The sequence below is a fragment of the Trichomycterus rosablanca genome, chromosome 10 (genome assembly GCF_030014385.1).
Source record: "Trichomycterus rosablanca isolate fTriRos1 chromosome 10, fTriRos1.hap1, whole genome shotgun sequence".
In the NCBI taxonomy this organism is placed as follows: domain Eukaryota; kingdom Metazoa; phylum Chordata; class Actinopteri; order Siluriformes; family Trichomycteridae; genus Trichomycterus; species Trichomycterus rosablanca.
The window spans coordinates 31996902-32014306 of NC_085997.1; the positions used below are offsets into that span (position 1 = coordinate 31996902).

The 17405-nt window shown below is 43.4% G+C and overlaps 1 protein-coding gene across 1 annotated transcript in view; it reads right to left on the reverse strand.

The window, feature by feature from the left end:
- trrap (transformation/transcription domain-associated protein) overlaps positions 1-17405 on the reverse strand; it is a 104382-nt gene that overhangs the window by 64259 nt on the left and 22718 nt on the right. Inside the window, exons 26-42 of the mRNA XM_063003169.1 lie at positions 17181-17342; positions 16037-16133; positions 15834-15955; positions 14856-15026; positions 13954-14022; positions 11942-12061; positions 11644-11763; positions 10601-10765; positions 10266-10447; positions 9300-9498; positions 4522-4650; positions 3896-4162; positions 3087-3293; positions 2815-2973; positions 1820-1948; positions 1617-1727; positions 778-924 (exon numbers count right to left, since the gene is read on the reverse strand). Of these exons, the coding sequence (XP_062859239.1) occupies positions 778-924; positions 1617-1727; positions 1820-1948; positions 2815-2973; positions 3087-3293; positions 3896-4162; positions 4522-4650; positions 9300-9498; positions 10266-10447; positions 10601-10765; positions 11644-11763; positions 11942-12061; positions 13954-14022; positions 14856-15026; positions 15834-15955; positions 16037-16133; positions 17181-17342 (2556 nt within the window). The remainder of the gene's footprint in view (positions 1-777; positions 925-1616; positions 1728-1819; positions 1949-2814; positions 2974-3086; positions 3294-3895; positions 4163-4521; positions 4651-9299; positions 9499-10265; positions 10448-10600; positions 10766-11643; positions 11764-11941; positions 12062-13953; positions 14023-14855; positions 15027-15833; positions 15956-16036; positions 16134-17180; positions 17343-17405) is intronic.

Genomic DNA, 17405 nt, shown 5'->3' on the forward strand with positions numbered 1-17405 from the left:
AAAAAAAAAAAACTATATGAAATTCTGAGATTAATCGCGATTAAAATTTTTAATCGTTTTACAGCCCTAATAAATACATAATTTAATGATTACAAATTTAAATCTATTGTATTTATTTATTTGTCCCTGGTCTCATTTCAGAATGTTGGTTTACATTTTGGAAAAATCTGTAAAATCAGATGACGTAAGACTGTTTATGGTATGTGGTGAGAACCTCAGAATTATTATCTAGTCCCTAATGAATTAAAGCACAGAACTGAATCAAAGGAGGGTGTCATTAATATTTTGAATATTTCCTTTTTCTTTTCAGACAGGTTTGATAAAAGTGATTCAGACACCAGATTTTAAAGCCTGTTAATGCTGCTGTTTTCGAAGCTGCCAAATGTGTCAACAGCACGCTGAATAGGCAGTTTTCATACCACATTTATTCCTAAATAATTATAAAATGCTTCAATTAAAACGATCTAATCTAATGAATGCAAATTATTCAAAATTTTGTCCAGGTAAAGCTGAGACCAAAAGCAATCCAATTTGGCGGCATAACAAAAAGCTGCCAGTTACTTTTATCAACATGGCCAGTTTTAAAAGGCAGCCAGATGCTTTGGTAAAACTTCTACCTGCCAGTAAGCGCAGATGTAAAAACCTCATCAGGCTGATTACCTTTTATAAACAACAGAACTGACAACAGGAGTGAATCCTGTCAAGTGTAAATTAAGTACAGTTCACCTAAAGACGTGTTTGATCATTTTTATAGTAAGAAACTTCTCTGGTACTTACAACAGTCATGAGCAGCTTGTCAAACCACTGCAGTTTGAGCTCAGCACGTGGCCACATGTCCGGCCTGAGGGCCATCTTCATCAAATTCACACAGCGACGTGACAGCAGTTCACCAGGAGATCCAGCTACACTGTTGGTATCGTTCACCTGCGGCAACACAGTAAAAACAACATGCTGTGGCTTTACGCGGGACTATAATACAAACCGCTACGTGACCGACAGTGAAAATTGTTAGCAAGACAAAGCAGTGGTGCAACACTATACTACTTTAAGACGCTGAGAATTGTACAGTGCACATTATGTGACTCAGGTGATTGCAACTACCATCATTTAGTATACACATGACCGTGATCTTATTTATTTATTGATTTGTTTATTTAGATTTTGACGTCATGTTTTACACACTTTGGTTACATTCATGACAGGACAGGTAGTTACTGGTTACACAAGATTCGTCAGTTCACAAGTTTGTCAAACGCAGTCATGGACAATTTTGTATCTCCAGTTCACCTCACTTGCACATCTTTGGACTGTGGGAGGAAACCGGAACTCCCGGAGAAAACCCTCACAGACACGGGGAGAAAGGACCCAGACCGCTCCACCTGGGAATCAAACCCAGAACCCTGCTGTGAGGCGACAGTGCTACCCACTGAGCTAGTGACCATACTCAATCTAGTCATTTCCAATTCCTGACAGTAATTCATCGCCACTTGCACAACCCTCAATCGGATCAAAAAGAGTCGGCTTGAAGATCAAGGGTTCTACCAAATCCCACCAACATAAAGCTGCCACTGTTGGGTAGTTCAAAAACCTAAATGTAATAATGTGCCACTTGTTACCTGGCAGGCGATGCGGATCAGAAAGTTGACAACGGTGTCCGTGTGCTGCTTTTCCACTGGCTTGGTGAGCAGCGCCTCAGTGCCAGGCATCGACTGACTGCGGCCAAACACCTAATGAAAGAAGACCAAGCTATTACAACGTGTTTGCTACGAGCCGTGTGCCCATAACAGTGTGAATCAGTAAGAGTACAGGATTTCTTTACCGTGCCCACTGCCCCGGTGGCTGTGCGGAATCGCTTCACATCTTGACCTGAGTCAACTGATGCGCCCCGCTTCATAGCACCCGAACTTGTTCCCTCGCCGCCTGCGCTCGTATCACTGTCGGACTCAGGCTACAACAGAAAAAAGGATGAGTTCAATGTTCAGGATGATCAAGTACTCTCAAGCTTTTCTAATCTTAATCTGCTCGCATTCTAGATAAATGCATTTATGTATACACTCACTAGGCACTTAGGTACACTTATCTGGTACGTACATTTACATACCACATAGCTGAACTTTGTGGGTCTAAAATTGCTGCTTGTAGCCCATTGGTTGGTCTGTACACTTATGTTAAATTGCAAGGGACCTCCATAGACTACATGTTATTTAAAGCAGACCATTCTCAGCACTGCAATGACATGGTAATGACATGTAACATGGGGCAGTGGTAGCCTAGTGGGTAAAGATTTGGGCTATCGATTGAAAGGTTGAGAGTTTTAATCCCAGCCCTGCCATGCAGCCACTGTTGTGCCCCTAAGCAGAGCCCTTAACCCCATTTGGCTCCAGGGGTGCCGTACAATGGCTGACCCTGAGCTCTGACCCCATCTTCCAAACAAGCTGGGATATGCAAAAAAAGAATTTCGTTGTACTGTACATCTGTATAAGTATATATGACACTTAAACACATTATATCTATCTAGTACTGGTATAAGTGTATCAGGTGCAGCAGTGTTGTCGGAATTTTTGAACACCTAAATGTCAATGCTGGGTGAAGCTTAAAGCTCCAACCCAAAAATATGAAGCCGATGGTCTTGTGATCGCAAAGTGTACTAAAAGACTACAGAAAGGCACAACTGTACACCTACAACCAGTGCATAAGGTAACCAGGTATGTGTTCGAAATAAAGAGGCCAACATCAACTGTGACATGCTCTATTCTGCACTGCCATGCACATTTTTTGGAAGGGTAGTCTTACAGTTTTGGCTCATTGGCTCACCTGCTGATCTTTGTTGCGCTGCAGCTCCCATTTGATGACCACCTCAGCCAGATCCACAGCCAGCTTCCTTTGCTCGATAGTGACACTTGGAGTGAAGCCCAACCTCTGCATGGCACTGATCATGTGCTGCACAAGATGGTGCCTCACTGGGTAGTAAACCTGTCCACACACACACACACACACACACAGAGTGGTGCAAGTGTAATCTTAACAACATCAGAATGTGATACGAGTCCTGTAGAGACTCTGTAGTGACAGAGGCACTTCTATACCCTGAAGTGTTGGACGATAAGGTGCAGTATATGCACTAGCTGTGGCACGGTGTGTCCCTCCTCTACGATGATCTTGCGAGTCCAGTGGGTGAGCATTTGGTGACCGTCCTCCATACGGGCAGGCACGGCTGGAGTGAGGATGGCCATGGCTTGCCGCACAATGGCACGGGCTTCCATAGTGTGAGCCTTAAGCAGACTGTGGAACACCTGCAAACAAAACATATAAAATAGTTCATGTCAATAACGTATATCGTTTTTCCCCCATCAGCTGCAAATCCCCCCCAAGACAGACAGAGCCAATCATGTCTGCGCAGATGCCTGACTGGCCGATAACACCACTGAGTTTTAAACCTCAGATAAAAGTAGTAGTGGGCTGGTGTGTTTTACCGCTCAGTTACCTGTGCACCCACATAACATGTATAACGACGTATAATTAGGGCCTTACTAAATTCACAGGAAAATGCTGTGCTTTTAGCTGCTTCAGACATTGACATCTTGGAAATTTTGTCTAAGTGATTGGTAACTGAATTGCCGTAGGATTGCTAGGAGCCTCATAGAGCAAATAACCCAGTATATGTGAGGCACTTGAACGCTACTTGAATGAAAAATGTTAAATCACTAAATACAAACCTTAAAGTTTGAATGTCACAGCAAAATGCATATTACAAGACAAACGGCTCATTTCACGGTCCGTGACACGATTTTCACGGCCGTGAATTAGATAGGGCCCTAATTATCATATAACTATTCTGAGTGCTGTAACACTATGAGAATCTGATCTTAAATGGCTCAGTTTGCATTTATCTAACCTGCAGCACAATCTTCTTGTGTATGGCGAATTTGGCAATGATGTGGGCCAGGAGCAAGTGCCCACTGTATTTGCAGGCCGGGTCCACGCAGGCTTTTGGAAGTAGGCAGGGCCAGGCAAAGGTCATGAGGCGCCTCAGCTTGCTGTTCCTGCTCTTATTGTTATCGTGAATGTGGTGAGGCGCATGTTCCACCAGCAGCGTGGAGAACTGCAGCAGGTTGATCCTCAGCGAGTCCAGCAAGTCAGCCTGCTTCTCTGGGTCCAGCACCTACAAAACAAAAATATAATAAAAGCTTTAGGATACAAGTCATGAGCCAAGGAGGAGACAGAACTCTGTGAAAAAGCCTTCTAAAGTCACTGATACTTGAGGTGGCTGAGAAGGATCAGGATAAAAGCTTAATGCCAGACTTGGAAAGAGAATCAATTTAAGTAGAAATTAATTGAGGCTGTTGTCTCTTAAGCTTTTTGTCTGGGCAAAAATTGGATTTTCAGAATGAAAAAGAAGACAAAATATAAAAAGCCATGACCTTTAGTAAGGTGATATTTCTCTCAGGAAAATACCAGCTATAGGTTAGTCTCCACGATGAACAGCTAGAACAGTTTAGCTACAGAAACCTGAGGGATTACCTTAGTGATAAAGACACTCGTGATGCTTTCGGGGTTGTCACCCTCTGGGTTTGGGGGCCCAAGAAGCTGCTCACCCTCCCCTTTCTCAAAGCTGTGCAGGAAAGCCGGGTGAAGAATATGCTGCAACACCTGAGGGAAAAGCAGAACAGAACCTGTTCATTAAAAGCACGTTAACAAATCGACACAATCCCAGACGAGCAATTACACAACGATTTGAAAGCTAAGCCGAGGCAGCGATACGGCCAAGTTAGAAAGCACGTGCTAGAACCGATGGCAGTCAGTGACGAGTGCTGCCTTGTGGGAGTTCTGATTCTGAGGCACGGATGGCAGTTCCTTCTTCAGCTCTGCGATATTAATCACACTGGCATCAGAGCACATTATGATAACATCATTAGACCATTTGGGTTCCCCTCTGGCTCTGCTGCTCAACTTTCATAAAAGAAAATGATAAATGTGGAAAAAAGAGAACAAGAAAAAAAGAAAAAAACATACAAAAAATGAGAAAAAAAAAATGGAGAAAAAAAGGAATGATCGAGAGTATGAGATAAAAATTTCAGCACGGTTCCCTAATGAACAGCTCTCCCATGTACCATTTCATTTTGATAAAGCTGTACAGACGGAGGAAAGTGTCTTACTAAGGTGGTGAGCCAACAGAAGCAGCAGAACAGCATTAACACATCTTGCAATAAACAAAACAAGCCTCTTAAACTGTTCTGGAGGAAAGAAAAAACATTATTTTCTTAAAAATATTTTTAATGGATGTTTTAATCACTGGTGCACGATCAAAATCAACCAGCAATTTTACTGAATTCCACACAAATACATAGACTATATGGTCAAAAGTATTCTGGACACCTGACCATGAGCTTGGTGTACATCTCACTTTAAAAAACAAATGGGGAGAACATGCAAACTCCACTTTTACAAGACCCAGACTGTTCCACCTGGGAATCGAACCCGAACGGACTTTCTTGCTGTGAGACGACAGTGCTATTCACTGAGCCACCGTGCCATCCTCTTTAAAGAAGGCTTAGAAGTATGTCTGTGGGAATGTGTGCCCATTTAGTCAAAGCATTTGTATGGCTTGGCACTGATGTAGGTCAAGAAAGCCTCAATTGGCGCAGCGGTAAAAACACACGCTAGCACACCAGAGCTGGGACCTCGAATACATCGTATCGAGTCTCAGCTCTGCCCGCCGACTGGGCTGAGTGGCCACATTAACAACGATTGGCCTGTCATTCATATAGGGGTGGGATAAGCCGGCCAGGGACTCTCTCATAACTGATGCAATTACGACCTCTGCTGGCTGATTGATGGCGCCTGCACAGAGACGAGGAAAGAGAGCGGATCAGGGTGTGTGTCTCCATACACAGAGCTGGTCTGCAGCTGATCTCATCTGGTGTGGGTGACAAAATGCATACGGCTGATGCCCACGTGTCGGAGGGGGCATGGGTTAGCTTCGTTCTCCTTAATCAGAGCCGGGGCCGGCATTAGTGGAGAGGAAGCATGACGCAATCGGGCAAGTGGACACGCTAAAAGTCGGGAGAAAAAAAGGAGAAAATTAAAAACAAAAAAAGAAAGCCTCAATTGATGTTCTAGTTCATTCTAAAGCTGTTAAATGGAGTCCACTGATGCGATGGATTGGCACCCTGTGCAGGTTCCTCTTGTCTTGCACCCAGAGTTTCCGGTGAACCTGCTGTGAGCCTGACCAGGATAAAGCGGCGGATGAAAACAACTGAATGAATAAGATATAACTAACACTTAGTGCTGTGATCCAAATATTTTTGGTCTTGTAAGGCATTTTTTTAAAAACCTAGACTGCCGCAATAAGATACAGTGTATCACAAAAGTGAGTACACCCCTCACATTTCTGCAGATATTTAAGTATAACTTTTCATTTGACAACACTGACAAAATGACACTTTGACACAATGAAAAGTAGTCGGTGTGCAGCTTATATAACAGTGTAAATTTATTCTTCCCTCAAAATAACTCAATATACAGCCATTAATGTCTAAACCACCGGCAACAAAAGTGAGTACACCCCTTAGTGAAAGTTCCTGAAGTGTCAATATTTTGTGTGGCCACCATTATTTCCCAGAACTGCCTTAACTCTCCTGGGCATGGAGTTTACCAGAGCTTCACAGGTTGCCACTGGAATGCTTTTCCACTCCTCCATGACGACATCACGGAGCTGGCGGATATTCGAGACTTTGCGCTCCTCCACCTTCCGCTTGAGGATGCCCCAAAGATGTTCTATTGGGTTTAGGTCTGGAGACATGCTTGGCCAGTCCATCACCTTTACCCTCAGCCTCTTCAATAAAGCAGTGGTCGTCTTAGAGGTGTGTTTGGAGTCATTATCATGCTGGAACACTGCCCTGCGACCCAGTTTCTGGAGGGAGGGGATCATGCTCTGCTCAGTATTTCACAGTACATATTGGAGTTCATGTGTCCCTCAATGAAATGTAACTCCCCAACACCTGCTGCACTCATGCATCCCCAGACCATGGCATTCCCACCACCATGCTTGACTGTAGGCATGACACACTTATCTTTGTACTCCTCACCTGATTGCCGCCACACATGCTTGAGACCATCTGAACCAAACAAATTAATCTTGGTCTCATCAGACCATAGTACATGGTTCCAGTAATCCATGTCCTTTGTTGACATGTCTTCAGCAAACTGTTTGCGGGCTTTCTTGTGTAGAGACTTCAGAAGAGGCTTCCTTCTGGGGTGACAGCCATGCAGACCAATTTGATGTAGTGTGCGGCGTATGGTCTGAGCACTGACAGGCTGACCCCCCACCTTTTCAATCTCTGCAGCAATGCTGACAGCACTCCTGCGCCTATCTTTCAAAGACAGCAGTTGGATGTGATGCTGAGCACGTGCACTCAGCTTCTTTGGACGACCAACGCGAGGTCTGTTCTGAGTGGACCCTGCTCTTTTAAAACGCTGGATGATCTTGGCCACTGTGCTGCAGCTCAGTTTCAGGGTGTTGGCAATCTTCTTGTAGCCTTGGCCATCTTCATGTAGCGCAACAATTCGTCTTTTAAGATCCTCAGAGAGTTCTTTGCCATGAGGTGCCATGTTGGAACTTTCAGTGACCAGTATGAGAGAGTGTGAGAGCTGTACTACTAAATTGAACACACCTGCTCCCTATGCACACCTGAGACCTAGTAACACTAACAAATCACATGACATTTTGGAGGGAAAATGACAAGCAGTGCTCAATTTGGACATTTAGGGGTGTAGTCTCTTAGGGGTGTACTCACTTTTGTTGCCGGTGGTTTAGACATTAATGGCTGTATATTGAGTTATTTTGAGGGAAGAATAAATTTACACTGTTATATAAGCTGCACACAGACTACTTTTCATTGTCTCAAAGTGTCATTTTGTCAGTGTTGTCCCATGAAAAGATATACTTAAATATCTGCAGAAATGTGAGGGGTGTACTCACTTTTGTGATACACTGTATAATGATCAGCACAAAAACAATGCAGCCTGAATTGGAAAGTTTCTAGGCTTGGTCTCAAATCCCATTAAGCCCACAGTTAAAGGCATCTGGCATCACCACTTGAGCAGAGCCCCGTCCCATTAGAGGCAAAGATCAATAATCATGTCTACTTCTCCCCCGGGGTCCTTCAGACCAGCGCGGCGGCTCGGCTTTGTCTAGCTCTGCGGGTCAGATGAAACCCGGCTGTGTTTGCTGGCTGGGCGATGCTGCCGGATGCCTCCAGCTGCGTGTATGTTTTTGCCGTGTTTGCACGTGTGTAAAATAAATGACTGTGTGCAGAGCGCTGCTATCGGGAGGGCCGTGGGGCTGCAGGTGCGCCTTTATTATCCGCCGGCCTAATGAGCCCCTCTGCCGTTAGCATGAGCGATGAAGCAGCACAGACTCTATCATACATTATCTGTCATGGCACACAGACCCTAACCACAGACCCTGCCGAGATTACCACCAAAAACAAGCGAGCTGCTGTGCTTGCTCTGGGAAAAACTGTTGTGTGTGCCATTTTAATCATAGGGGCTCATTTTCCAGCTCTGCACACATATACACTATTATTTTTACAGTTATGATGATTAATGCATTAAAATTGCACTCGGGTGGTGCACTGACATGCTAGGAGTGTTTGAACTCACATACAGAGCCATCAAACTGGCCGGGTGTCCAAACAATCACAATTAAAGGTTGGACAGAGTCTCTTCCCAGTGCTGAATGCAACCTCCGGGACTGGTCTGGGAAGGAAGGGGCCACGCTGGACTTAGCGTGCCTCTCTGTTGTTGATACGGCTCTGTGTGAAAATCCAACACTAGCTGGTGACAAGAAGCAGCCACAAGTGTCTGAGGGGGCTTGTGGTGGTCAGGCTCTCCTAGATCAGTTGGGGGTTGTTTTAACAGCAATAGATGCACAAATGGGAATTGGAAATGACTAGATTGGGACATAAAGGCAGAAAAATCCAGAACATGTAAAGTCAGGTTTAGCGTTTTCATTTTTCTAGTCACTGGAAAACTAATTACTGTATTAAAACAAACAAATCAGGCCTTCCTCAGCCTTATCAGAGCTTAGTAGTGGGTAATCTGCTTTAAAAATATTAATTAGCACTCCACAGAGAGCTGCGTTTTGCAGCATGGTTGCGGATTGCATAATTTACCACTGTGCCACCAGAGTGCCAGCTTTAGAAATTCAAATTTAAATAATCAAAAACAATCCTTATGCATGTCTACTCTTTATCTTAAGCCGATAAAAATGGGGTTTTAAAAAAGGTGTGTCTCACCTTGGCTTTGAGTTCATCATTAAACTGCGGGTCGTTGAAATCGACAAAGCGGAAGAAGAGGGCGCGTTTGTTTGCGATGCTGTAGTTCTTGGGAATCTCCTCCTCCATGTATTCCTTCAGAAAGGTCATGTTGCAGAGGAAGCGGCCAGTAAAGGCACGCAACAGCTGGAAGAGCAGCTCGACTTCGGAGTAGTTGCGCCTGTAAAACAACACAGGATGCTGTTAGCTTGGAATTCCAATAATATTTGGAAGTCATTTGAAAGTCACAGGAATTTAAATAACTGGCTACTCAGTAAGAACGCCGGAGGTTTAACTTACTGCAGTTTTTCAGCTTTGACCTGCAGTTTTTACTACTTTTTACTGAGCTCAGACCTTTTCAAAGTGTGGCCAATAAGACAGATAGTTCATATGACAGAGACAGAAAAGCACAGACATGGACTAGAGAAACTGATGCTCACTGTTCTGCCCAACCTTGAAACCTAATAAACCTATTTTATTTAAACTTAAATCTAGCATGGCACTACGGGAAAAATACGGCATGGTGACTAGTAAGGGAGGGAGATGAATAAAAGGGGTAGTAGGGGGTCAGGTACTGATAAAATAATGAATTTTTTTTTTTTTTAAGCCAATTTCTTTTCTTAATTCTTTTACATTTATGTGAAAACATGCAGTGACTTAGATTTTATTTATTTGTTTATGTAACAGCATGTTTAACACGTGTCATTTAATGGCAAAACAGGTATTATGTTGGTCTGTTCATTTTCAGTGACTTAAAAGAACCACTAATTTGTCACTTTTCCCTCACTCGTGTCCTAATTTTGGACTGGCAGCGTAAATAATTTATATGTGAAATGATTTCTTTAAAAAAAATGATTAGTAACCTATTATTTAATACCTCAGTGCCTGGGTCGAGAAACATACAGCTTAGAAACAATAGGAGAAAAAAGTTAGAATGTAGCCACATACTTGCAGTAGCTGAGCAGGCAGTACGCTAACAGCTTAGGTTCCTTCCAGTTGGTGGCGGCCATGTTGTCTTTGCGGTGCCGTTCCTGGAAAGCCTCGCTGACCCACACACGCCGGAGCTGGCTGACCAAAGAGTGCTGACCAGCCAGCCATCCTTCATCATTTTTTACTATGATACTTATAATCTAAGAGAGAGAGAGAAAGTGTCAAACTGCAATTCTGCACTTGCTCTCACTCTTCAGGCTAATGCAGATTAAACCGCATAATACAAGACTGACTCTCTCTTTCACACACACACACACACACACACACACACACACACACACACACACACACACCTTAATGGCCTGGAACTGCAGGTCGAGACGAGCCGTGCTGGTTGAGGGTGAACCAGGCCGCACTGTGCCTGGAGTACCTGCAGGGACCAGCAGAGGGACAAAACGACTCGGGTTGGAGGCCAACACGTCCCGGAGAGGCTTAGCATCTTTATGCTTCAGAAAACTCTAAAATAGGAGAATAAACAAACGTATTAATAAAAAAGGACACGCTGCAAGTACGTACAGAGCAATCAGCATTCCAATAAGCTGACAGAATTTCTGATTTGAATAAAATGCTCAGCAATATCGAATATTCCAAATATTTGAACCCGGACAGTGGACACTGTCCAGACACAAAGACACAAATGTGGAACAAACATTATTCATTAATACTTAAGACAATAGATTGAAATTAAATCTAAACTGAGTGCACACAACAGATGTTTTAAAAGTTACATACCACTGTAACACTAACTACACTGTCAGTGTTTTCCAATCTTCTTGGAAGCTGCTTTGAAATTGCTTCAAGCAACATTCAAGCTTTAAAGACTTGGGAAATTTATGAGCCACATTTTTTAAGATCTGCATAAAGATCTTTCCCTGGTTCTAATGCCTGAGGCTCAGTTTGAGATATGGCAATATTTACATGGGAGCAGAGACGTCACCCCCAGGAAGAAGCTAACATCATAGATGTAAATGTAAATCATAGAACTTCAAAACCACCAAACAAGTTGCTGTCAGTCTATTTCTGACACAACAGATTCTGTGACTTTTTTGGAAAACCCTTAGTAGACTTTAATGAAATAAAAGAACACGGCTTTGCTTTTTTTGAGACAACAGTATGCTGTGTATGTGTGTTTCAATCCCTGTGAAAGAGAAAAACAACCGTTGCAGAAAACCTTTATTACACAAGTTCATATAAGTCAGGAGTCCTATGGCATACCACACACCCCTTACAGGTGTATGTACACTTTTGACCTCTAAAGGTACTGGTTAGTAACTTACTAGTCGGTAAAAATAGTAAATGCAGCTAGTAAAGAAAGTAAAAAAAAAAAATGCTTTACCATGAACATGCGGCTCCACTGTGGGTCGTTGAGCGTGGCCTCCATCATAAACAGTTCGACTGTCTGGGATGGATGACGAGTCAGGAATTTGATTAAAGGCTCTCGGAAGGGACTGCCCGCCTGGTGATTACACACACAGTAAAATACACTGGATGTTTAAATCTACACCACACTATGATCAAAAGTAGGATATTACTGTATGACATCTTCATGAAGGACTAGCTGGATTTTTTTTTACATCTCATAAGCATTGGATGCCAGTTTAGAGTGAAATGCATGGCTAAAAGTGGGACCGTACCTCTATCAGCATAGCTCGCTCAGTCTTCATCACCACCTCCAGCAGGGGTTTGACCAGAGTTTGAGGAGCAGCAGGGATCAGATGGAACAGGTTTATGATGGCTGAGCAGATCTTCATCTCCTAAAAGGGAAGAAAAAAGCGAAGAAATGTTCAGCAATCGTCAATCAGCATGCTAATGAAGGCGGTATACAGTCATCCAGACTACACACTGAACAATGAGGGAAAACTGGGAAAAGTCCTAGACACCAGAGTTTATAATCACAATCAGTGTAGGAAACTTTAAACATGTGAACATTTTGCTTTCAAAGCTACGCTACTCGTCAACCGATCAGTCCCACCACTGGACCGGACTAGAAGACACCACAGCAGGCTTAAAAGGGAGAAGATCAGGAGTCAAACACAAGACCACAGAAACTAAGCACTCGAGCAGCACAATGACACATTACGAGAGCAGCACGAGCACAGAAAGGGTGGGGCCGGTGCCAGCCTCCTGACACAGCACCATCTCACCTCTATGCCCTCCATAGCAGGCTGCTCCAAAACAAAAGACAATAGACACATGATCAGGACAGCAGTGAGAGACAGGAGAGCAGTGCACAACACTACACGATACTTTATGGAAAGGTTTTCATAGGAATGGGATGTCTGTTTGTGGACATTTGTGCCCAGTCAATTAACAGAGCAGTTGTGATGTTAGACACCGTTGTTGACTAAGTTCAGTATTCCAATTCACCCCAATTTAAGCTGTTTACTAGGGTTGATGTAAGGACTTTGATTGGGCCACTGAAGTTTCTCCACAATAAACATGTCAAGGTGTTTCTGTCTGTTGTACACAGGCACAAGACAGAGCCAAAATTTATTTAAAATAATTTTGTATATATGATTTGTGTAAGTTAAATACATTTAGAGGATGGGTCTGGCTCCTCTCAAGGTTTCTTCCTTGTAATTTAAGGGGAGTTTTTCCCTGCCACATAGCTTTTGGTTTGCTTAACAGGGGTTTTGGGTCTGTTGGTCCTGGATTCTGTAAAGCTGATATGAGACAATGTCCATTGTAAACAGTGTTCGAGACCCTTTCCCAAATTGTTGCCACAAAGCTGCAAGAAGGGATGTTAGTGATCAACAGATGAAACAGTGACCGTCAAAGAGGTCAGTGCTCAAGCACTGCCATCAATTAAAGAAATCAATTCGGGGCACTCAGGTGGCTGCAGGGCATCACTGCTGAGATTTCAAATCTCAGCAGAGCCACCAAGCACGCTGGGTGTCCACTCGAACACAATCGGCTGTGTTTGAGGAAGTGAAGGTTGGACAAAGTCTCAGCATATTTTAGAACCTCCTAGAATACATTTATTAAGAACTTAAATGGACGTCAACCTGCAACCTTAACTCACACCCATTCTCTATTCCCTGCTTATTTTTGTAATATGAGCCCCCTCCCCGCCCCTGGCTGACCCCGCCTTGTCGCCACGCTTGCTTATCCTGTCGCGTTGCAGATACAATAAGAGCTGCAGGAACAGCGAGCCAATTTGCATGTAATTACAATCTGTTTAGAGGAAGTTGGTGCGAAGAGAGTGTCAAAAAGACTGACGGTTATCTGGGAGGCCCTTCCTCTCACCTTTTCTCTCCTCTACAAGGTTATCTGTGGCAAGATAACAGGGCTACAGCACTCGGGGGCTCGTTATTAAGACGACCCGGGGGAAAGTGGCGCCTAATTAATCATTGATTGTAATATAGCCACTCGCACCTTGTATCTGTGTGAATCGTTCTGGCCCAGAACACAGTCCAGACACCTCGGGCTTCTGCTAGCACTCTCTAATTACAACCCAGCACTACAGGACTGACAACTGAGCCTTAAGCGGAGGCAGAAAATACCACAGAGCACGCGTTAACAACATCTGCATTTATAAACTTCTGAAGGTCACAGTGACACTGCTAAAAAGGGCACTCCAGCCTTATGAACCCTTTAAATTGTTAAGAACCAAAAACTGTGGCAGAGGAAACAAGTTCACACTTACACTGCCGTCACCACGCTGTCCTCCTTTATGCGTGAGCACGACCACCTCCATCCACTTCCTCAAGTGTTGCTGTGAAAAGGAGAACACACAATTTAAGAAAGCTTAACATTACGGATGCAACAGTTCACCTCAACATTGAGCAACTTGACAAGCATGAAGTCAAGTAAGACCTTTTATCTAGAATTCAAACTGCTAGCTTGTCAGTGTTAGAAATACGTAATTAAATTAGGAACCAGTATTACCATACCGTAAACCATACAACATTCAAAATAAAAAAATAGCTTTCATATTTCATGGCATGCATCAATCAGAACCAAGCTTTATAAATAAATCAACCAATGAATGCCCTTTATTTGTCATACATACTTATACATATGTTCAGTACACTAAAAAAATGTTTCTGCATATCCCAGCTTCTTTGGAATGCTGGGGTCAGAGCGCAGGGTTAGAAGGGTTAGCCATTGAGAGGGATAAGGGTCTTGCTCAAGGACTGCAAGATAATGCGCAAAATTTGCTTCTCTAGTATTATTATTCCATCTCCTAACCCACACGACCCAGACCAAAAAGAATCAAAGTGTAACACGCACAACAAAACCAAAACCATAACCTTAACTGTAATGCCTCTGCTGCTAGCATTACCTCCAATCTGATATGCTAGTTAAAACAATTAACCTCTTGTTTAAACACTATTAAAAGGTCAAAATGGGGATTTGCAAATCATTCAATGCTTAAATCATTTTTCTACACACAGTGTAGGAAAATGAATCGCTGGAGAGGCAACAAACAGAAAATTTAAACGTGCCCTATTATGCCAGATTTCTTAACAGCAGCAATTAAGACTTTCTTAATATGTTGTATGAGAAAAAAACTGAGTGCAAGTGATTTGTTTTGCCAGCACTTACCATCATCTGATCACAGAACTTGTCGTTGAAGGAATTAGGAAAGAGGCGTGTAACTGAAGTGAGTCTGTTTACCACGTTCAGCGTCAGGCTGCGATAATCCCCCAGCATCATTAGCAGAGGCCGCATGTGTGTGTGGATCTGATCCACTTCAATAGTGGCTCCCTCCAAGAACTAAGAAACAGAAAACACATACGCTTACTGAACGCGATGCACATCCTGCAGTCTGGTGCTGAATAAAGTTCCATAAAGTGCAAAAAGCTTTTCAAAAATGGTCTGTTCAACTTTTTAATGTCAAACAGTCATGGACAATTTTGTATCTCCAATTCACCTCACTTTCATGTCTTTGGACTGTGTGAGGAAACCGGAGCTCCCAAAGGAAACCCATGCAGACACGCGGAGAACATGCAAACGCCACACAGAAACGACCAGGACCGCCCCACCTGGGAATCAAACTCAGGACCTTCTTGCTCTGAGATGACAGTGCTACCCACTAAGTCACCGTGCCACTCTAGTAATATGTAAGTATGCTCTTTACATAACCAAAATCATATGTGGCAACTGGTGAAATCTGATAATAATCACATTATTAGAGCATGTAAAAAGTACCCTTGCAATAACAACTCACTTTTTATTATTATTTAACAGAATAAATGTTTTTGCTTGCTTATTACATTAGCTATGACGCATGGCCTTTATATGGATAAAAAGCTTTGTATTTCAGACTCCTCCCTCCTGTCAGCAGCAGGGAGCAGAAAAACTCAAAGCCTAGTGTATCTCCATTAGCAGAGTAAAGGCCAGTCTAATAAAGCCCTGGCCAGCCTTCCACAGCAAGATGATGCATCACAGCCACATTCATTTTCCTCTGCCTGCTTCCCGTATCGATTGTTCTAGGCACAGCTCATTAGTGCGGTGTGGCAGGTAGAGAGGCCGAGAAGAGAGAAAAAAGCAAAAGAGAGTCAGTGTTGCGCAAGAACTGACCTTTCTCATGCAGGCCTCTCCGGCCTCCTGCAGCTCGCTGTTGGTAGAATTGAGGGCCTTGAAGAGCGCCGCAATAATCTTCTCTCTGGACTGAGGGAGGTAGTTACACGCTGCCAGGGCATCTGCACAAGCAAAATGAATAAAGTGAGTACAATTTTATGGCCATAGTAGGTTTGAAATTTAACGGAAGGTGAAACACTTACTGAGCGCAGCGATACGAAGGGGCACCAAAGAGGGCAGACTCTTGTAACAGGGCAGCTTCATCAGGGCGGCATCCTCAGTCTCACACAGATTTAATAACTGCCCATGACACAAATGTTATGTATTTATTTATTAGGATTTTAATGTCATGTTTTACACTTTGGTTACCATTATGACAGGACAGGTACAGTAGTTACTGGTTACACAAGATTCATCAGTTCAACTTTTTAATGTCAAACACAGTCATGGACAATTTTGTATCGCCAATTCACCTCACTTGCATGTCTTTGGACTGTGGAAGGAAACCCACAGACACAGGGAAAACATGCAAACTCCACACAGAAAGGACTCAGACTTTACCTGGGAATCAAACCCAGTGCTACCCACCGAGCCACCCCCATGACACAAATGCAATACTGATATCACAGTACCTCACAACGTATGCATCATAGTATTGATATACCGAGCAAAAATGTATGGCAAGATAGGCGTTATGTTTCTGTCTGAATAAGATATTAAGAAATCATGGAAAGCTTGCCAACATTCTACTTGTAACTAAGTACAGTGCTGTGAATAAATATTTGCCACTCGTGCCACTTTGTCGTTTTCCAGCTTCCACCTTTATTACGATCTCTTTGCTCCACTGGACACTTAAACTAGAAACCAATTTAAGGGCTGATACCACATGCATTCTATACTCTCACATAAGCGTTCTTTTTCTTATTATTATGGACATGACTTATATTTCTGCCTCCTTTCACTTCCCCGCCCCCCCTGCTATCGCTGCACTACGACTCTGCTGACATAAATGTCACACTAACGGTAGGTGTAACTAAAGGCAGACCTTTCTAACTGCATTTCATGTATTGGTCTGGGACTTTGCGTAGAGGTGTTGAATCAATAGAGCTGAAATACAATAAAAGAAGGCAAGTGCAGGACTCTGTGTGCTATTGATTATTGACACACTCATACTCACCCTCCTGTGCTATATATGTATGTTCCCACAATTGTGCCCTGATCCCAAATGAAGTAATTTAACATGTAAACCCCCCCCCCCCCCCCCCACACACACACACACACTGGAATAAGCAGCACAATGGGAGAAAACACAGGATTTATTCCCAGTAACGGTCGTGATTATCTAACCTCAGTGTAGAAGACCTTGTGCTCAACGACACCAAGATCCATGGTGAAGAGTCTGGGTTGCAGAGTGGTGCAAAATGTGTTCCCCTCCATCAGGCCTATCTGAGCATTAGCCGGCTGGTGTCTGAGAAGGTGTTTCTTAGGAGGAACCATGTCCTGCAGAACCTGAGGACAGCAAACATTACTCTTAAACAGGTCAAAGTAAAAAGCCAAGTAGCCACCAGTAAC